Source organism: Monodelphis domestica, chromosome 3 (genome assembly GCF_027887165.1).
Source record: "Monodelphis domestica isolate mMonDom1 chromosome 3, mMonDom1.pri, whole genome shotgun sequence".
Lineage (NCBI taxonomy): Eukaryota > Metazoa > Chordata > Mammalia > Didelphimorphia > Didelphidae > Monodelphis > Monodelphis domestica.
In genome coordinates, this window is record NC_077229.1 from 533,904,119 (window position 1) to 533,926,823 (window position 22,705).

Here is a 22,705-nt window from a genome sequence, read left to right on the forward strand (position 1 = left end):
AATGATTTCAAGTTTAGGTTGAATTAATAAAATCATAGTATCTAATTCAGGACAACACATGTTAGGAAGGATGTTGACAAATTGGGGTGAATCCAGGTGAGAGCAATGAGAAAGGGACAAAAAAATGGTAAGGGATAGACAACTGGGTTAAGTGACTTGCCCAGGGTTGTGACAGAGGTTTGCACATGAGAAAAAGTGCCAGGCTGAAGAACTGATGAATCTTTCTCCTTGTCAGGGGAGGGGCCCCAGGAGGTTGGAATCTTGAGGAAGGGGAAGGTTTCCTTCTGAAGAGCAGTTGGTCTCTCAGTTTGAGGAAGTTGAAGAGAGAGGACTGGATAAGACTTTCTCTTGAGGGTTACCCACATTTTTTCCTGCTTGTGACTGGAAATCCTTTCCCCCAGCATTTCCCAATTGAAAAGACTACTGAAGAGAAACCTGAGAAAAGGCATTTTGAATCTCTGTCAGACTTTACCTCATGAGGCTCCTGTTGCCCTGGGTCTGAACTGTGGCCAAGGGGCCAGACCCAGGGTCAGTCAACATGACTATCTCTTAGGGGAACTCAGGCTGCCTGAGTTCCCCCCAAACTCAAGGAGGGAGGGAAAAGGGGTTTAGCTAAAGAAAGGGACCCCCTTTCCCCTACTTTCCTTTCCCATTCTTTCCCTGTCAGCTATTCCTTTGTATTACGCTGATTGAGTTAATTGACATTAAAGTAGTTATGCTTTCCCTGAATGAAGGCGGAGAGACATCTTCTTAAGAAGAAACATTTTAGTCTCTAGTAGTGGAGGGGGGGGGAGGGACAAGAGGGACAAGAGCAAATCTGGGAGAGCAGCTTTAGCTAAGGAGGGAAGGCTGAAGGGGGAAAATCTTCAAGCTCCCTCTCCTCTCTCGGAGCCAACTTTAAACATCAGCTATCTCTCCTAGATCCAGTTTCTTTTAGCACCCCAAGCCTTCCTCCATTACAGGGTCAAGGAAGAAGCTGTCCCTGCTAGTCAGTGTCTGAGGCCAGATTTGAACCTTGGACCTTCTATCTCCTGGCCTGGGTATTTCTTGCATTTTAACATTCATTTCTAATTTCCCTGTGCCCTAGAACTTCAACTATTTTTTATAAAGCATGTCAAATTGAAGAACAGGTATATTATTTATTCTCTCATAATAAAGATACCATGTCTTTCATTTTTATTTTTGAATAGTTCATTTGGTTCTATCTTTTGTTTAGATTTCTCTGTCAAATTAAAGCTGAATAATGAAGTCTCCTACTATTATTGTCTGTATCTTTTTCAAATCTGTTAACTTTTCCTTTATGAATTTAGATGTTATGTATGTACATTCATATTTAGTACTTATATTTGTTCAGCATTTTTGATTTCTTTAAACATGCTGTAGTCCATCTCTGATTATTAATTTTTATTATACCATATCTGTTTATTATGTAATCTATTATATATTTCTATTATAAAAATAAATATATAATAATAATGAACATGATGGCAGATTCCATTTTTTAACTCACTTGCTGCCTAAAAATTTCATGCTAACTTCTCAATTACTGCTTTCTATATGTTTTTGCATTTTGGGGGTAAACAACAAAATGTTGGCTCTGAACCGATTCCATAGAGAAAAAGAAAAACTAAAAGAGGAAATCATGATGGAAGTTAGAACTTCAACTGTTGCAGAAATCAGAACTTTCAAATAAAAACTCAGTATTACAAATGTGCGACCGCGAAAATGTGGGGTTCAAACCGTGAATTGTCAAAACTGTAAAGATAATTTTAGTGTCTTGATTTTATATTAAAAATAAATGGTCACCATGGGAAAAATTCCCAAATATGAAAATACTCAAGAGAGCTGGGTTTTATGGAGATTTTAATTAATACAAATGAAGGAATTAAGGAAAGGGAGAGAGAATAAGAGAAAAATAGTATGAAGGGCCTAGGCCAAATGACCTAGGACTGAGCCTTAAGAAAGATTAGTCAGTCTTTAATCACTCACCACAAGATTTGTCTTGAGAGAAAATTTCTCCCAGAGAGTAAAGGTTTTGAAAAAAAAGATAATGGCATTGTGGAATTCATTTGATCTGAAAGGAAAATAAGTAAAACAGAATAAAGTACTATAACATTTTTAGAACATGTGAGTTTTAAACTGATCAAATCAACTAACCTTTAAGGTAGTTTATGTAGAGTGGAGATTATTAATCTGAGAGCTCTGACCTTGTTTTTTTTTTAATATATTGGTAGTTTTATTTGAACATATTTGGCTTCCTTTGAAATAATATGTATTATATTTTATCATTTAAAAACCATTATTCAAAGCAGGGGAGGCTAGGTGATACAGTGCATTTTCTCTTTTTATATTCTTGATGAAAGCTTTCCTTATCTTGTTTGAATAACCTGATTGACAACAATCTTTCTACTTCACTAGAAAGGCTATTTTACTTTGGACCACTTTTATTAATTGCCTGTACTCAGTTTCCTGTAATTTCCCACCTCTGGTTTCAATTCTGCCTTTTTCAGTGGTAGTCTCTTGGTGACCGAGAATGACAATTGTCTTTGTGCATTATCATCTATTGATGTACCCTCATGTGGCTTTGAAGTCCAAAGACTGAGGTGCAGAGTTTGTGGCACATGGGGCATGGGGCGCCAGTTGTTATGGGAGGTGCGGTTGTGGCCTGGTGTCGGCGTTCACGTGCAGCGGCAAGACGTTGACGTTGCTCATCTTCAAAGGAGGTGGCGGCATGGTTAATGTGGGTTCGCCAGCTGCTTCTGTCAGAGGCAGTGAGTTCTAGTTGCTTTGGTGTAATGCCAGCCCACTCCAAGTTGGACTTTAGCTGATCCTTATATCTTTTCTTTGATCGGCCTTGTTTCCTGACTTCAGCTGACAGTTCACCATAGAATACCTGTCTTGGTATTCACTCTGGGTCCATGTGGATGCTGTGTCCAGACCATCGTAGCTGGGTTTTGAGGACCATGACTTTGATGCTGGTGGAGTTGGCTCTGTCGAGGACTTCCTGATTGGTGATTCGGTCCTGCCATTGGATCCTCATGATTGACCGGAGGGAGCGTTGGTGGAATTGCTCCAGCTGTTTCATGTGCTTCCGGTACAGTGTCCATGTCTCACAACCGTACAGGAGTGAGCTGAGGACCACTGCGCAGTGCTTACACCTCTGTGTTGGAGGACTTTGGAGCACAGCCGCCCGAGTGCCTGGCTAGCCTTTTGGATCCTGGCATTAATCTCGTGGTCTAGGGACCCTTCGTTGGTGATGGTGCTGCCCAGGTACTTGAAAGTGTTGACGTTAGAAAGCTGAGTGCCGTCAATTGTAATGCATGGCTGGCTAGTTGGCCTCCCTGGTGCAGATTGGAACAGCACCTCTGTTTTGCTGAGGCTGATAGTCAGACCAAACAGTTTTGTTCCTGTTGTTGTCCACAATGGTTTGGAGATGATTTTCTTGGTGGGCCATGAGAGCACAGTCATCTGCAAAGAGAGCTTCCAGAATGAGTCTCTCTGTTGTCTTTGTTTTTGCAGTCAGGTGGCGAAGGTCGAATAGTGAGCCCTCCAGTCGGTATTTGATGTAGACGCTCAGGTCTAGATCCATCAGAGCATGTTGTAATACTTGGGTGAAAAATAGGTTGAATAGTACCGGAGTGAGGACACAGCCTTGTTTCACGCCATTGGAGATGTTGAAGCGATTGGAAGTCTCTCCACCAGATAGGACTTCCCCTGTCATGTCGACATGAAAGAGCTGGATCAGTTTGATGAATTTTGCTGGGCAACCAAGCTTGTTAAGGATCACCCACAATGCGTCCCTGTTCACTGTGTCGAATGCCTTTGTCAGGTCTATGAAGACAATGTAGAGACTCAGGTTCTGCTCAAGGCATTTTTCCTGCATTTGCCTCACTGTGAAGACCATGTTGATGGTGCTGCAATCTGGTTGGAAGCCACATTGTGATTTAGGCAGGTTCTGCTCTGAAACAGATGACATGAGTCTGTTGAGTATAACAAGGGCGAGGATCTTTCCAGCAGTGGAGAGTAGTGAGATGCCTCTGTAGCTGTCACAGGCTGCTCGTGCACCTTTGTTCTTGTATAGGGCTACGATGGAGGCATCTCTGAGTTCTGGGGGGGCATGTCTTCTTCTTCCCATATGCTGGTCAGCACTATGTGGAATGCCTGGAGCACCTTTCCATTTAAGGCCTTGTACACCTCGGTTGGGATCCCGTCTTTACCGGGTGCCTTGCCTGCACTCATTTGTTTAATGGCTTTTTGGACTTCCTCTATTGAAGGAGGGATGTCAAGTTGTTCAATGGTGTAGTTTTGGGGGATCTGGTCAAGGGTGCTTTGGTCGACTGAAGAGGGTTGGTTGAGAAGCTGACTGAAGTGTTCTTTCCACCTGTTGCTGATGCCTTTTTTTATCTTTTATGAGAGTATCTCCGTCAGAGAATAGCAAGGGAGTGGTGGTGGGTTTTAATGGCCCATAGACAGTCTTGAGGGCACTGAAAAATTGTTTGTAGTTTTTCGTATCAGCAAAGCGCTGGATTTCTTCTGCATTTTTTTCCCCACCATTCTGCCTTCTAGGTCCAAGAAAACAACTGGCAGATCCATTGATAGGCTATTGTAGTAGTCCAGGCACTGGGTTTGAGGACTTGCTCTAGAGTGAAGGCAGTGTCAGAGGAGAGAAGGGGTTATACCTGAGATGTTGTAAAGTTAAAATTGATGGACCTTGGCAACAGACTGGTTCTAACAGTAAAGAAAGGTAGTGAAAAGTTGAGGATGATACATTGTGAGCCAGGGGAACTAGGAGAATGGTGTTCCCCACAAGAGTAATAGGGAAGTTAGGAGAGGGAAAGAGTTTAGGGGGAAAGATGAGTTTAAGTCCTATCTCTCACACATACTGGATTTGTTACCTAGGGCACATTATATTAACCTCTTGGTTCTCCAGTCAACTCTCTTAGATTATGAATTTCAGAGATGTCAGCCTACATTGGTAGTAGATGTGAAATCACAGGTTTAGTCCCTATCCTGAGGATTCATTGTCTATGGCATTTTTAAGAATAATGTAGATTCCCTTTTTGAATCTGTCTTAATTACATCTATTTTTGTTTTTCTTTCCTTACATATTATCATATATTACCACAACTTTTTTTTTATTCCTCTGAGGTGTAATAGATTCTACTTTAACTCTTTATTAAAAATAAGTTATTATTGATATCTTCTGTTTCTTGCATCATCGTTATCTCAAGAATCCAACAGCTTCCACTCATCCTCAAATATGAAGGTATTTCTTGTTATCAGTGGCTTCCTTTTTCTCCAGTTCAAAGGATACAGACATTTTAGTCATTTTGTTTCCATAATTTCAAATAGGTTTCCAAAATGATTATATCATTTTGTATCAGTGTTCCTATCATCCCACAACCTCTCCAAATTAAATATTGCCATTGTGTGGGCCACTTTACAGGACGGAAGATGAAACCCTTGGATTTGACTTTATTTGCATTTTTCTTGCTAATAATTTGAAGCATTCTTACATGGAGTTGTGAATACTTTCCAATTCTCTTGGGAAATATTCTTCATTTCCTTTGACCACTTATCTATTAACAAATGGTTATTAGTCATAAATATGTATATACATACATGCATGATTTTTACAGATACACACAGAGTATGCATGCATATGCGTATATATACATGCAAGTACATACATATATATATATATATATAAATACACTCACACATATACATGTGAATTAATAATTTGTATATATAAATTAGCTTCCAAAACCTTATCAGAGAAATTTGATACAAAGATTTGTTCCCCATTAGACCACTTCTGTTCTTATCCTGAGTGTTAACTTTGTGCATAAACTTTTCAGTTTCATTTGATCAAAGTAATCTTATCTTTTGTAATTACTTATATCTCTTATTTTGTAAAGGATATAAGTCCTGTCCATGACTATAAGAGAGATAGAGCATCTGTTTCTCTTCTATTTTTTATAATACATTCATTTATAATATCTCTAGGCTTTATATGTTGTTAATTTTCATATAAGTTTCACATTGTATTGAATATTCTTTGGCTTCTCCATTTAAGATACATCCTTAGCTTTTTAAGTCTAGATTCCCTAGCAATTTATTCAGTTTCGCATTTTTGCTTTTCTTTATCTCTGTGTTAGACTTACACAATATAATCCAGTTTTATTTTATGTTAAACTTTTAAAAAATGTTTCTTGAAAGCAACAGATTGTAGGATTTTATTTTATTTTTCAATCTGTTACTCTCTTTATTTTATTGATTTGTTTTGTGCATTCACATTTAAAGTTATGAATTAGGTTTGGATTTCCACCATCTGTTTTCTAATATTGATTTTTTTAAAGTTATGATTTCTCCCCACTTTTGACAGTACTGGAGCCCTTCAGTTATTTTACCTTATTCTTTTTCAAGGGTAGTTCTTCCCCTCACCCTTGATTTCTTCCCCTCATTTGTTTTTCCTTTCTCTTTGGAGTTTTGCTTATTAGTTGCTTTCTCTCTATTGCTTTTATCTGGCTGTACAAGTCGTCACCCCTTTTTTTCCTCTCATTTAGTTAAGTAGATTAGCCTTCCCTCTCCTTCCCTTCAATTAGTTCTATTCATTAGGTTTTTTTAAATTTAATTTTTGCACTCCTTTCCAAAAATTAATTTCTCTTATTCTCTTCATTATTTATTCTCTATGGCTATTCTAGACTTTCATTCTCTGATTCATGATCTCTATACTTATTTCGGCTCTTTTTACTTTCCTTATTCTCCATGCAATCAAAATATCTAATGCATTCACTCTAGACTCTTCCCCCCAGGCAAGTTTTGCCAGTGTTCAGTATAGCTTTCCTCCTGCATTCCTCTTTTCCATTGAATCAACTATTGCAGGTATCAGAAAGTACAATATAGCCCACCACTGTCCTATACCATCATCCCCTGGTTAAATTTTCTTCCTTATTTGCCTCAAATTTCCCCCACACGTATTCTCTTCCATTCTCCCAGATGCCTATTGCCCCAAAGGGAGTTCAAATTCCTCCCTTTCTAAGGTAGGACAAGTAAACTTTTTAAGTACCTAACACTCCAGACCACATCCAGTACAAGTTCCCTATCTCCCCCTTCATATATAATCTGCCATTACCCATAAAAGCAGAACCTCATCCCACCAGCAATGTAAGACTTCTTTCCTCTTATCTAATCAATCCCATTCTCCTCCTCATCCACTCTTCCTGCAGACTCTTCTCTTTCTGAGACCACAGTGGTCAGCTTCCCCTCATTGCTAGTCCTTGATCCAGGCTCATCATGCATCCTCTTCCTCTTCCTCTTCTTCCTGCCATGTACCTCCACTTTTCTAAGGTAGTCCCTACAAAACCAAACCAAACCAAACCAAACTGTAGGCAGAGTGTAAAGCAGATTCTATCCATAATGCCACAGGCATGTCTCTTCACTCTTACCTTCCATGTATTTTCACCTTCACTCTTGTCTCCTTGGATACTTTTAAAACAAAGTTTCTTATTGGTCTTTCTGAAGTCACTCCATTGCTGTCCTTGCCTTTTGCATTTATTCATTTCTCCTACATTGTTTGGGATGTTCAGTAAGCAAATAATCTCTTCAGTTCTGATTTTCTTTCTAAATATATTTCAAATGACACACACACATACACACACACACACACACGCACGCACACACACACACACACACACACACACACACGCACGCACGCACACACTGTTCTGTTCTCTCCTGCTCCCTTTTATTTTCCCTCAGTTCTTTGGCCTTACACTGGCAATTTAGAATCTTGCTGTGTTTGTTTGTTAATAAGGTCCAAGGGCAAATTTACAGTTTGGAGTTCATATCTCCATGAAAAGAGCAAAGGGCAACTAGGTTGTAAGAATGAGTTTGAGGGGAACTATAGAAAAGCTAATTTAAAAAAAAAAAGAAAAAGAAAATTCATACTGGGATAAACACAGTGACTTAGGATGAGGAGGTGGACTTCATTCTGCAACATCTTATATACACTTCTCTTACAAAGGACCTTTGAAACAGAATAGTCATAATAATGGGCAATTGACTCTACCTCATAGTTGGCAAAGTGTTTTACACATTCTCTTTTGACTTTTGCAATGAACACTTTTTGTCTTTAAATCATAAGCATCTAGTACTGGGTTCTGGAACACACTAATTACTTAATAAATGCTTATTGTATGAAAGATTCTCCACAACCTCCTTTTACTTGTCACAGTGTCAGTGTACCAAACTCACAAGAGGACTCTTCAAACATAAACTGGCTTTGGAACAAACAAGTTGACATTGACTAGCATTAACAATTGTCATTTCTTTTCCCATCAGCATTTTCACAACCATGTCACTGCCAGAATAAATGTGATGAATTCTGCTCCTATGACAGACATGATCATTGTTAACATAGGTAATAGGATCATACAGTTTAGAGGAGCAAAGGACATTAGATGTCCCCACATACTCTTTGCAGATGAGGAAACTGAGGCCAGAGGGGTAAAATAACTTGTTCATCCAAATCACTACATACACAGGACAGGAATAAAGCAAAAATTCCTTTTTGTACAATTTTCATTCAATCTTTATTGTAATTATGGAATGAAAGTTTCTCTAACCTATTTTCCATTTTACAATTGTCTTTTCTGCCATAATGGGCCCACTATCTTTTATTCAAACAGGTATCAGACAGATACTATTAAAATTATGACTATGATAAAGAAGAATCTTTAAATATACATTATTCAAAAGCCCATGTAATGGTTTTCAGAAGGGAAAACCCATCAACTTTTAATGGGCTATGAATATCCACTAAATTAGTAGTAGTAGTAGTAGCAGTCTCTCGGTAACCGAGGATGACGATGGTCTTTGTGCGTTTTCATCTATGAGTAGATTAGTGCTGAGTATTTAAATAAGTAGGTGTTTATTTTAATGAACCACTTTCTTAGATATTACATATTAGCAAGGTAAAGACCTTGGAATAACAGTGACTCTGATTCTTATGGGGTTAGGACAAATAAGAATTTACAAATGTGGAAGGCATTAATAGTTAATTTCCTAAAATACTTCTTATGTTGGCCTTCTGGATTCTTAGACCCAGGTTGAAGTTAAATGAACCATTTGGATTTATATTCAAGTACCTAAAGAAAAATTATTCTCTGTCAGCTACATAATTGTAAGGTTTGAGTTTATAAATACCACAGACAACTTTTAACTCTATTTTGCCTTAACAGACTCATAAGCTATTTTTTAAACAAGCACCTCAACCGATATACATAATTGAATTTTCAGTCAAAACAGAGTGTTTGATAGGCTAATAGTTTTGGACAGTGACATTTTTCTCCTTCAAGTGTTATAAAATAAATAAAAGTAAGTGCATTAGATCATTTTGTCTAGCCAATCACTTTTCTTAAGGGAAAATATAATTTTTCAATTATGTCCCCTTCCATTCTTGAAGGTTTGTGCCCTACTTGAGTGAGCTAATATCTTTGAAATTTCTGAGGGAGAAAGAGACCACTCTAGAAGACTTTCTGAATAAAATCTGGAATGCTGTCACATGATTCTTGGTATATCTATTCCAGAACAAACCTTTTCCCCACCTCCCTCCAAAATTAGTTTCTTATTGACTGTAATGTGTGTCATGTAATGACTTCAGAACTTAAAGATAAAGCTACTCTAGATGCTACAATCAGAACAACTATGTTCTATTGGTTTTATGGTTTTGTTCATGACAATTTTAAAAGGATGACTGGTGTGCTATAAATGCTTTCTACTTTGCTAAAATGTATGTTTACTTTGTCTTTTGTTTGTCTTGTAATTTGTTCAGTCGTTTTTCAGTCATATCCAACTTTTTTGTGGCCAGATTGGGATTTTCTTGGCAAAGATACTGGAATGATTTACCTTTTACTTTTCCAGCTCTTTTTACATTTGGAGAAACTGGAGCAAACAGGTTTAAATGACTTCCCTAGAGTAATACACAGAGTAAATATGGAAGGCTGGATTAGAACTCAGGAAGATGAGTTTTCCTGACTACCCTGAGCACTATATTCATTGTACTAACCTGGTGCCTAGCATTAAAAGCAACAAAATTCTGACCTAATTTCTTTGGGATAACTTATACAGTTTAAAATATTTTATCCTGAGGGCTAGAAAAATTATAATATTAGAAAGGGAAAATTAGTTCTCCTATTTTTCTATCTGGTAAAAAAAAAGATAATATTATCATATATTTAAAGCCAAAAGAGACCTTTGAGGCCAATAAGTTTCACTGTCTCAATATACCAATGAGAAAACTGAGGCAGAGAACTTGAGTGCCTTACCTAGGCTCACATGGTTAGTAAATGTCTTAAAGTGGGATTTAGGGTAAGATTTTTAAATAAAATTGACTCCAAGTTCAGCACCTTATCTACTGCCCCATGTTTCCTCAGCAGTGTGATGAATGATATGATAAAAGTCTTAAATAGCATAAACTATATGTGTCAGAGTTTTTGTTTAAAAGAAAAACGATATTTCTTTGTTTTATTTTTTCCTTCGGTTTATTTTTCTCATGAAGATCTTGATGTGCCATCTTGAAAAGTTACATTTCCATGTAGTGGTCAAAGGAATATACTATTATAGCCTTTGAGTTTATACTCCTGACATATATTTAGAAATTATATATGTATATTTATAGATCTTTAAATTACATTATTTAATATTATAAAACATATAAAAATAGAAATATAAAAGTATGAGCTAAAATGAAATAATTTAAAATATTATTTATTAACAGAACAAAATCTTTTTTGCTTTCACTAAAACATTATTAACAATATTCAGTAACAAGGTTAATATTATTATAGCAGCTAGGTGGTTCAGAAGTTAGAGACAGACCTGGAAATGGAATGTCCTGGGTTCTAATGTGGCATCAGACACTTCCTATTTGTATAACTCTGGGCAAGTAACTTGACTTTGGTTGCCTTATCCTTACTGCTTTTCTACCTTGGAATCAATACTCAGTATCGATTCTAAGATAGAGAGTAAGATTTTTGTTTTCTTTGTTTTATTTTTTAAACCTTTATGTCTTAAAATAAATACTGCATATTGATTTCAAGGCTGAAGAGTGGTAAGGGGCAGGCAATGGATGTCAAGTGACTTGCCCAGAGCCACACAGCTAGGAAATGTCTGAGGCCACATTTGGACCTAGCCCTGGCATTCAATGCACTGAGCCACCAGTGGCCTCCAAGGTAAGTTTTTTTTAAAAAGTATTATTATTAATGCTATATTAGTGAGAGTCATCTGTGTTAGAATGCTTTATTAATTTGGAAATCCTTATGTGTGCCCTGTGGATGATTGTTAAGAGCAAGTACATAAAAACAATTTTTGTTTGTTAGTAGTTACTATAGTTATTCAGTAAATTTATTTTTAGATGCTTTTTATCAAACAATCAAATAATAATCCATGACAGCTGTGAATCTCATGGTTTTAAGCAGGAGCCATGTTTCACTATATTTCTCTGTATTTTGAATTTCATTGTCTACCATACATGTGTAAAAACAAAAATAAGTTGATTCTGTTTTCAAATCAGCCAAAATTTCTCATATAAATCCATGCTTATTTTCAATATATTTTGCTTAATGGATGATATTACGACTTCCTATTCACATTTAGATTGTGTGTGTGTGTGTGTGTGTGTGTGTGTGTGTGTGTGTGTGTGTGTGTGAAACAGCAGTCAATTTGTATTTACTGGAGATTACAGGAAGCAGCATAATGCCCGATAAGTCTAGAAAGATAGGTTGAAGTTTTTAAAGTCAAACACAGGGGTTCGTATTTAATGAATAGTTACTGAGGTATTTTGAGAAGGGAGGGGACATGGTGTAAGGATGATTTTAGAAAATAAGTATTGTTTTATTAGTTTAGGAATAAGAAGTAATGTGGCTGCTTGAGAAAAGAACTGGAGTTTGAAGCAGAGTGGAAAGAGTGTGTTAATTTCAGATGTGACAGTCATAACCGTTTTTCTATGTCAATTACTCTCTCTGGCAGTTGGCAGAGACAGACTCAAAGACTCTCTCTCAGGGCTGGAGGAGGTAAAATCTTTGCATCTCTCTGTCTGAGGGAAAAGATCTGAAGGAGCTCAGGGTTTTCCTTTCCCAACTTGGGAAACACTATTGAATATCAATTGTGGTTTTTATAGATTGTTTAACTCTGAGAAGACCAAAGTAAAAACTGGTCTTTGCTTTGGACTCTGAGTCTTAACATAATCAGAGTCCTAACTGGATTCTTGTTGAGACTCAGCCAGCTAGCTTTTGCTATTTTATAATTTGAAGGCAAAGTTAAGATTTATAGTGATAATAGCAGTAGTTTTTATTTAGATAGTATAAATTTGTGTTAGTCATATCAGGAAGGATTAGTATAGTCTGTGAAATACAGGAGAAGCAGTTCCTTGTGGAACCTAGGAGTTTCTTTGGGTGGATTTAGAATCCCTTAGAATTAGAAATCCTTTATTTATCCTTACATATTTCAATAAATGTTTTATGTTTATAATAAGAGTCTATTTAGCTTCCTTGTGCCTGGCCGTGAAGGGAAGTTCACATTTGAGCTTCACTTCATCACTGAAGATACTTTTGATTTCCTCTATCAAAACTATCCAAACAGTTTTGAATCTATATTGGAACAGTTTCTCTCTCTATTTTGTGTAGCTCGCCATTATTTTTTTTTTTACAATGGTCAAGCTTATGCTTTAGGAAAATGTCCCTGGGAACTGTGTCAAAGAAAGACTGCAGAGACAAAAGCCTTGAGACAGAGATCCTGTAGGTGTTGTGGTTGCATTAGTCCCCATGATTATTTCACACAATTGTGATTGCTTGCTTGGTTAAAGAAATAAAGTGTATAAATGGAAATTTTGAGCCTTTGGACTTTATCCCCCAGAAGTCCCTTAGTATTTCCCCAAGTTCCATTTCCTAGGGTCCCTACATTTTGCGGGATTATATTTAAGTGGCTGTAATGCCTCCCTCTTCCTCTCTTGGACCTGCGACCAGACTGAAGTCAGGCAGTTCTTTTGTTTTAGTTATTATTAATAAAACTTAATGAAACATAATATTTAGTTATTGGTTATTAATTTTGAAACCCACATTTTGGCAACTATGAAGGGATTATGAATTCTCAAAAATTTGTGAGCATCACAGGGAGGGCAGTTAGTTCCAAATCAGTAGATTTAAAGTGAATTTTGAGGAATAAGCCTAATTTTTTCCCTTCCTTCTCTTGACCCAAAACACCAAGGAGAAGTATTTTTTCTCTCATATGCAAATATGCTATTGTTTTCCCTAGACAGTTTGCTTCTTTCTGTTTACTCTTTAAGCAAACCCCATTCAGCCTCCTTCAGGAAAAATGCTATTGAAAAGCATGCTTGAAACTCTGAAATAACAGTTTGAGTTGGTAGAGGTAAAAAGTGAAGTTTGGATCTGCTTAATTCTTATCCTGGGACTTTTTATTTTCGTTGGAGATTTCCTTCTTTATTTCCTTCTCAAGAATATGCAACAAGCTAGGCTGCTTAAACTACAAACCAACCTGAAATATTTTGACAATGTTCTAATAGTCCTAATTGCTTTTAACATGCAGAGTGGAGATTATGCCCTGTGCTTCTATGAGGAAATTCAGATCTCTGACAAATGAAATCTAAATGGATAATAAATATGGGGGAAGGGGAAGGAAACTTTAAAAGATATCTGAAAGTTTATTGGTAACTATTTTGTGTTTATTCTCCTCCTATAATAGTGAATAAGTCTATTGGGATTGGTGAAAAGAATTTTTTTGACTGCAGTACCTGTCTGTACCTTCTCATTGATTTATATTATTGTATTTACTGATTATTTTAAGGTTTAAAAATTTTTTAAGTTTATCTGTTTTAATTTAATCAATATCTTTCTGTTATACTGAATCATTTAAAGCTATGTTTTGCCTATATTGATCTTTAATTTGCATCTTTACCTTTGCTGAAGAACAAAATATCTCTGTATAAGCCCATGAACATATTGCCTAAAACCCTTGTCACTAGGTCCATTGAAGATCACATGTTGCCTTGTTAATTGTCACATAGATGATGATGGATGGATTTCAATAAAATTGGTTAGATTGTTTGCAACCTTTGGAGAATTTAATGAGCTAAGAATTTAAATAGTAATTCTAAGAGGTCTTCAGAAATAATTTTAGTAACAAGTAGTTTCTGGATGGATGATATATATATATATGTACATATATATGTGTGTATATTTATATATAAAATAAAGAATCTTGTATTAAAGGTAGATAAACAAAGAAATGTTCAAATGTTCCTACCAAGGAACATTTCTATGAATCAGGAAGCCAAAAAAAAAAAAAGAACTCTTGCAAAACTCTTCATTTTAATTTACTTCCAGCAGAACAATCTAGATTTCTTGATGGTGTTCTATACCCAAATAAGTTTTACCTTGTTTAAAAATATGTTTGCCAAGGTTAAAAGATTTGCTACATCTGTAAAAATTGTGACAAATATCCATCAGTTCATAGTTTTTTTTTATGTCATATAGCAATTTATGTGAAATATGATAGTGGGTTTGTTTGCTATTGTAATTAACTGGGCTATTGTGAATTTTGGGTACATTGGTACTTTGAATGTCCATTATCTACTGTGTTACTGTTTTATTCTGAAAATCATTTTGTACTCGCACATGGCTGACAGTGTGCCACTGATTTTAAGCTACATATTTTTGATTTTTAAAACTTAAAAAAAAAACTTTAATTTTTTTCCCTTGAATATGCAATATAGTATCTTAGTTTTTTTCTCTCCTTTTTGTATTTGAAGCACATGTCAACAGTACTGAGAAGATTTTTCTTTAATTTTTTTTTATTTTGCAGTAATATAAGTTTTAAATACATTTGTTCTAATATTAATGCATGCCCAAATAGCTTTAGACTATAAAAATGATGCCATTGATTGTTTAAAAAAATTTATGGGCCTTTGCTTAATGATTCTGTCTGATTCCAGGATAAGAGAATACAAAAAGAACCATTGCACAGTGCCAAAGAATTCACAAAGCTAAACTGCATAGTGCCAATCAAGCACAAGGTCAAAGAGACCAATCAATCCTGATGGGATTGATGAAAATTTTGAGCCAAGAGGACTTGAACTTGTTTGGGGTTCAAGGTTGCAGATGTTTAACATGTGTTAAAGGCAGGTCTTCCTTGTCCCACATTCTACCAAGTATCTCAAATTTGGCCTGATTCAATTGGGCCCTATTACAGACTTTTTAGTTTACTTGGATTTTTTTAGACATAAGACTTTTACATTTTGTATTATATTCACAAATTATTTTTCTCTTTTATTTGGATTTTTTCATGTTTTTTATTTTCTTTTGCAAATGGATTCATATACCTCATAACTCAGCCATGCATCCCTGAGTGATCCCTATGTTTGTTATTATTCATCTCAGTGGGTCTAAGTTATTATTGTGAACTTTGATTTAAATTTGAGCAATTTTAGGATAAGAAACTTACTATATCCCAGAATTTAGAATGCCCTATGAAGATAGATGCCTGCAGAGACCACATGCTGCACCAGAAGATCCAGAGTGAACTTTGGGATGTGAATTGAACTATTGTGGGGGGGTTGAAATGCCTTTGTTTTGAATGTATACTCTTATGCCAAAGGGGCCTGCCCCCAACTTGGCTTTTTGTCAACCTAGTAACCATTGGTTTTGTTCTCTTTTTCTTTTATCCACAAATTATTGCAATTTTTAAGTTGATTATATTTCCATGATCCTTTGGGGGAAACTGGTTTCCCAATAGGATCACAGAGGGGGATATGTATGAATGGAGATTTTGAGCCTTTGGACTTCATCCCCCAGAAGTCCCTTAGTATTTCCCCAAATTCCATTTCCCAGGGTCCTCACATTTTGCATGACTGTATTTAAGTGGCTGTAACTCCTCCTTCTTCCTTTCTTGGACCTGTGACCAGGCTGAAGTCAGGCAGTTCTTTTGTTTTAGTTATTATTAATAAAACTTAATAAAATATAATATTTAGTTATTGATTATTAATTTTGAAACCCAAAAAAGTACCTGAGACTTAGCCTTACTACTGTCAAACAATATTTCAATACAGTCCATACCTATTAAGTGTCTACTCTGAGGAAACAAAGATGTTTGTTGAGGAGCATTCTTCAATTCCCAGGAAGGGATGCCCAGGGATGACTTCCAACATGTTCAAAGTACTCCTTGGATTCTTTTTCACTTAAAATAGTAGCTCATGAGCCCCCATTATGTTTTTATATCTTTTACTAATTGCATTTTTACTATATATATATATATATATATATATATTTACTTATGCTTACTAAGCAAATAGATGACATAATCTATTCAAAGCAAAGAAAGTTAAAATAAGACAGCTCTATGGCACTGTGGAGAGAATGCTGGCCTTGGAGTCAGAGTCAGGAAGACTTGAGTTCATATTCAGCCTCAGACACTTGTGTGACCCAAGACAAGTCTCTTAACTACTCTTTGCCTCAGTTTCTTCATCTATAAAATGAGAATAATAACACCTACTCACAGAGTTGTTGTGAGGATGCCTGGTGATAGTAGGTGATCATTCCCTTCACTTTTAGAATAGTAAGAAATGCTGCACACACCAAAGAAAATTCTCTTGTTAACCAGAAGTATAGTCTCCCATAAACACACACACCATCAGTCAGAAGAGTAGACACACAAAGGGAATATAGAAGAATATAATAATACAAGAAGCATATAAATAGGAATGTTATAATAATAAATGGCTGGGGCATCAGTGTGAATAGGCACATGTATCAATGGGCATATACACAGGGAATGGAAATGTCCAGGACCGAAAAAAACTAACAAATAAAAACGAATAGGGTAGAAGATGAGGCAGATTGGTGGATGAAGCTTAAGACTTGGAGTAAAGAAGATCTTAATTGGAATGCTGCCTCAGACATTTATTGGCTGTGTGGCCCTAGGCATTCCAATTCAGACCTTCTTGAGTCCAATTCTTAAGCTTCATTCACCATGCCACCTTGTTCTCTACCCTATTCATTTTTATTTGTTAGGTTTTTTCATGAAACATATAAATTGAGTTTAGGTTACATTCTTCAGTATCAGGAAAATGATCATTTTTATTCCTTAATGACAAAAAAATCTAATTTTGCTAACTTTATGTTAATATTAAAAATGGGTTTTTAACCTTCAATCTTGCTTCGACCTTCTTTTCAATCAACTGCAGACAAGATTGATTGATTGTTTTTCATCTACTTTAACCACTGACTTTATTTTTATTTTTTAAAATTTATATTATATCAGACTACCATCTCAGGGAGGGCAGAAGGTGGGAAGGATAAAAAGAATTTGGAATTGAAAAAAATTTTAAAATAAATATTAAAAACTGTTTTTACACACAATTGGGGAAAATAAAATATTATTAAAACTTACATTGCTTTACATGTTCTAGAATAATAAGAGGACCTGAAATGTTTGAACCAGAATTCTTGGGTTATTGCTGAGATCATGTGAGAAAAAACTTAACTGCTAAAATTCATTCCACATATTGTATAGACACCTCACATGTGGTTGAATAATTCATTCTGTGACATCTTTATTCTTTCTATATTTAATTGAAAATTAAAAGCTAATATCTGAAGTTATTAGTTAAATATCTTAACAACTGATCATTCTGTTTTTCAGGCCAAAATACAAAGTGCTTCAATCCCAGAATTCACTGTAGATAGTGTTCTGTCTATGCTACCAGAATTTCCCAAAGGGTCTCTGCAGGTAAAAGCCAAAAAGGCAATAGAAGCTCTACTGAAGGCTACTAATTATGCCAAGCTAATGACTATGCAACAGGTGAGGGAACTCGTTTGTTTTAATTAAAGTTTTGTCCTATATTGCCCTTTCCCCCTTTATGATAGTTCTTAGTTTTACATTCCCCAGTTTTTGTTGGGAGGGAATTGAAGACAGATGTCAAGGCAACAAAATCCATCCATAAACTTTGAGGCTGTACTAATCAATTCAACTTTGTGTCAACCATTGTTGTAGGAGGTAGGTGAAAGAGAATGTAAAAGAGGAAAAGATGATGACAAAACTTTTAGAGATCGAGTACTCAAACTGCAACACTCACACTGCATGTGAGCCCCTCCCCCTTACCCCAGACAGAGGAGGGAAGAAGCACTCCCACTGGGCTGCTGGGCAGAGGGGCAGGAGATGAGAGAAATGTCGTCAGGCACACATGAAAAGGGGAAAGGGAGAAACCCCCTTCCACCCACTCCAGCATGTGTGCCATAGGTTTGCCAGCACAGGTCTATACAAACACAAGAACCTATAGATCTGGATCAGATAAGCTTTTAAAATGGGCTTCGGCAATGACTCCTCTAGCCTCACTAGATGATAAGACTATTACTTGCCACATTATGTTTTGGTGTCTGGGAGATAAAGTCGGTGCAATCATTTTGACCAGTTTGAAGATCGAAATGATGACAGCTGCACAGAAGCAGCAGCATCTTTTCATCTAGTTTGCTACAAGACAAGCTGTAGAGATAGCTTCCAAAAAAGTCCTATCAGCAAGTTGAATGTAAATGGACTGTAGGATTAACATAAAATGGGGAAGATCCAAAGTAGCCAGAGGAAAAGAAGGAACCACAGATGCTGGAATTAAGCTGGAGCCTGTCCCAGGTCTTCTTGGAGCTCTTCTTCATTCACCAGCAGCTGAAGAAGAAGCCTCTGCAATTTATTTTAAAATTCATTGCAGTGGTCCTCCAGTAGTGATTACTATCTCCCTGCCACCTTCTCCTAGCATTATATCTCTACCCCCACCAGGTTTTGTACCACATACTTTCCAGTGAGTGGGATCATTGCCTCCTTTTATGAGAGCTCTAGGATCCCATCCCCTGTCCTTCTCTGGATCCCCAGAGGACGGGGGATCATTCAGGAAAGCACAGTATTTTCTAACTTCCTGAACTCTTGAGGAGGAAAGGCACTTTAGAAATGTAATAAATAAATCTTGAGTAAATATATATTTTTTCTTTCTAAGTTTCCATGGTAACATATAGCATTCTAAGATATGGGCAAACAGAAAGTTGGTACACTGTTACTGAGTACAGAGCAGATAGAGGAGCCTCATTAATCTTAATACGGACAAATCTGGACACTGCTGTCACCATGACCTTCTTAAACATACAGGAAAAAAGGGGATCAGGGTTTGTTTGGAGCTTCTAGGAACCGTTAGGAGAGTTGTAGTTCTAATTTTATGTATTTTTCTGTGTGTTTGAGGTTTGACAAACTTTGACCTAGGGTGGAAACAAACATTTGATCATATTTTAAAAATAATTATTTTGCTAGTGCCTGTCATTGGTTTTCACTCATTTTCAGTTGGATCTGACTCTTCTTGACCCCATTTGGAGTTTTTTTTTTTGGCAGAAACACGGGAATGGTTTACCATTTCCTTCTCAAGCTCATTTGACAGATGAGGGAACTGAGTCAAACAGGGTCATTTGGCTTTCCCAGGGTCACCCAGCTAGAATCTTGAGGCCATTAGGGAGAGTCATTAAGTATGATTTTCCTATTACCCAAGGTTGAACTTTGAAAATTAACCCCTCCTGCATACTTTCTTCCCTCTCTTATACCCCTCTTGCTAAAGGAACCTCTACCAACAAAACAAAACAGATGCTCATTCAAAACTTTCTGTCTTAGAATGGCTATTGAGTAGGGACTCTAAACTAATCTTTTTCTTGCAAAATAGGGACTCTTAATGTGGAATGTGGAACATTGGTAAGATGAATCCTGTTTGGAATATTTTATATGGTCTGATTGAACTTTAAAATATTCAGAATTTTCTGTGTGCAATTTCACTTTGCCTTGAAAAAGCTGGAGTCATAACTTGTAGAAATTTGTCTGAAAATAAAAAAAAAATCACTCCCTTTTCAGAATTAAGACCTTCAGGATGTGAACCTTCTTGTTTCTCCAGATTTCTAAGCTTATATCTAATAAACTGGCACTAATGGGACCCTCCCCCCTCCTTGACTATTAAGACTTTATATAAAACATTAAAGTTTGCAATGTGCATTTCCCATGTTATCTCCTCAGTGCTGTTATTAACCTCATTTAATAGATGAGAAAACCAAGATATAAGATGGTTAATTAAGCCAGTCACCCAAGCTCACACATCTAGTAAGTGCCTAAGACAGGATTGGAATCTAGGTCTTTAATGTTTCAAACCACTGAATGACCAGATTTCATGGCATTTTAGTGGTAAATATGAAGACTATGTTCTAGAACTTAATTTATGACACATCAAGATAAATAGGATGATATTTGGTCACATATGTTTTGTCTCCTTTTTATTGGTGGGGAGTGGAAAATGCCATCTTGGAGCATTGCCATTTAGAAATAATGCTTTGTTATTAGTTTAAAATTGAATTTTTTACTTTTAGTTCTTGACTTTTCCTTGTCAATGCTTTTCACATTTTGACCTAGAAAATTATGTCTCACTAGAAATTGATTTCCACAGTAAATATGAAGTAAGTTGTCCCCATTTTCACAGTACAACATGTGATTAAACATGTTTTGAGCACAGGTGGCCAAATATACTAAGTGTGAACAAATAGATGTTTTGCTGAGTCCCACTAAAGTTTACACTTTCCAACAAGCTCAACTCTGAAAGTTTGTGTTATTTTGATATTGCTTAATGAAAGAGATAAAGTATTAAATCCTATTTTCTACAGATACAGTAGTAATGAAAAGCATTAAAAGTTATTTAATCTTCCATTTGTACATATTTTAAAGAGTACAAAGTAAGAATCAATGTAAAACCAAAAACACTGTTTTTAAAAACCTTGCAACAAAGGAAATTGCCTCAAGAAATTGCATCAAAGCAAGATAGGCATAATTCTACAGGGTACTCATTTATTCAGAGACAACTAACCAATACATCTAGAGGTCAATTTGTATCCAGTCATTCAACCTTTAATAGAACAGTTTACCTCCTCACTCTTTGTCTTACCTTATATCTAATCTATTGCCCCTAATAGGATCACAAAATGTTGAACCCAATTGAGGTTGAGTATATTATTAATGATTTAGCCTTATTTTAAACTACTAATGAAAAATATCTCACCCTTGGCTTAATTTTATCAGACCAGTGAGGTAAGAACCACTCTGGCTCAAAAAAGTTTCCACAGATATTTGCTGATATTTCATTAATAATATACTGTTCTATTAAAGGTTGAATGACACTGCCACCACCGTGCTGCAGAGGTTCCTTATTATTGTAATAGGTTCCTGGTTTGTCTTCTGTCCCAAGCCTCTTCCCACTCCTGTCCATCCTCCACTCAGATGTCAAAATAATCTTCCTAAGAGCTGGTCTGCCCATGACAGCTCCTTAGTCAGTAAATTTCAGTGTTTCCTATCACCTACAGGATCGAATTAAAATTTTCTGGTGTTCAGAGCACTTTATGACCTGCCTCCGCTTCCCATTGTAAGAGAGGAACTGAACTTACACCATCTTCCTACTTCACTCAACGTTTATATTCAGAAAGAGTAGAAAGTCTTCCTACCATTTCCACATCCTCTTTGTACTCTGTCATTCAGAGATACTAACTTACCTCCTTTGAATATTATATTCCTCATAGAAGACACTGAGTATTTTCACTGGTCGAACCCCATGATTTGGCTTCTCTTCTTTCTTGTCTCTGCCACTTGACTTCTTTTAAGCCCAAGTAAAATATGACCTTCTACAGGAATCCTTCCCCAGGCTTCCTAAATTCTAATTCCTTCCTTTGGTCAATTGTCTCCAATTTACACTGAATGTGTATTATTTATACATAACTATCTATGTATTGTCTAGTCCATTAGACTGTGAGTTCCCTGAGAACAGAAATTGTGTTTTGACTTTCTTTGTATACTAGAACTTTGCACAGTGCCTAATAATTCATACTTCAGTTAGTTATAATAGCTTTTAATATGATGAAAATATAAGTGTTATAGATGCTGAGGATAACTAGGTGGACAGAGTGGATAAAGTTCTAAACTTAGAGTCAGGAAGATCTGAGTTAAAATCTGGCCTCAGACACTTGCTTACTATGTGACTCTGGGCAAGTCACTTAACCCTGTTGGCCTCAGTTTCTTCATCTGTAAAATGAGCTGGAGAAGGAAATAGCAAACTACTTCGGTATCTTTGTCAAGGAAACTCCTAATGGGATTACAAAGAGTCAGAAACAATTGAAATGATTTAACAACATAGGAGCTAAGTAATTAATGATTCATCCTTCTTTTAAACCAAAGTTGGAAATATAGCTTAATTTTATCAGGCCAGTGAGGCAAGAACCACTCTGGCTCAATAACATTTCAACAAATGTTTATTGAATGAGTATGCTACATTTCTCAGTTTCTTTATGTGTTCATCTATTTCTTTTCTATTTCCATTTTATCTTTCATCTCTTTATTTCCCTTCATTTCCCTCCCCATCTTTATTTATTTATCTCTCTTTTTTAACTGACCATAACATAAAATAAAAGTAGTCTATTTTATGTAGTTTTTTCCCCCTTGTTCTTAACTAACAGACATATGAATCATTATAGAATTCTTTTAAAAAATTGAATTATTTTTGGTGGCTTTTTCTGTAGAAAAAAGATTATCTCTTCCTTTTTAAAGCATTGATTAGGATGAACTCATAAGATGC

At 36.1% G+C, this 22,705-nt stretch overlaps 1 protein-coding gene across 10 annotated transcripts in view; it reads left to right on the forward strand.

Moving 5' to 3' along the window:
* The window catches only part of LOC103103181 (uncharacterized), a 275,130-nt gene that overhangs the window by 218,724 nt on the left and 33,701 nt on the right, over nt 1-22,705 (forward strand). For 9 of the 10 annotated variants that reach the window (XM_007486577.3, XM_007486573.3, XM_056825025.1 and 6 more), the window contains one exon: nt 17,719-17,877. The exons of the other annotated variant lie outside the window; for it this stretch is intronic. In XM_007486577.3, coding sequence (XP_007486639.2) covers nt 17,719-17,877 — 159 coding nt within the window. The remainder of the gene's footprint in view (nt 1-17,718; nt 17,878-22,705) is intronic. 10 annotated transcript variants of the gene reach the window in all.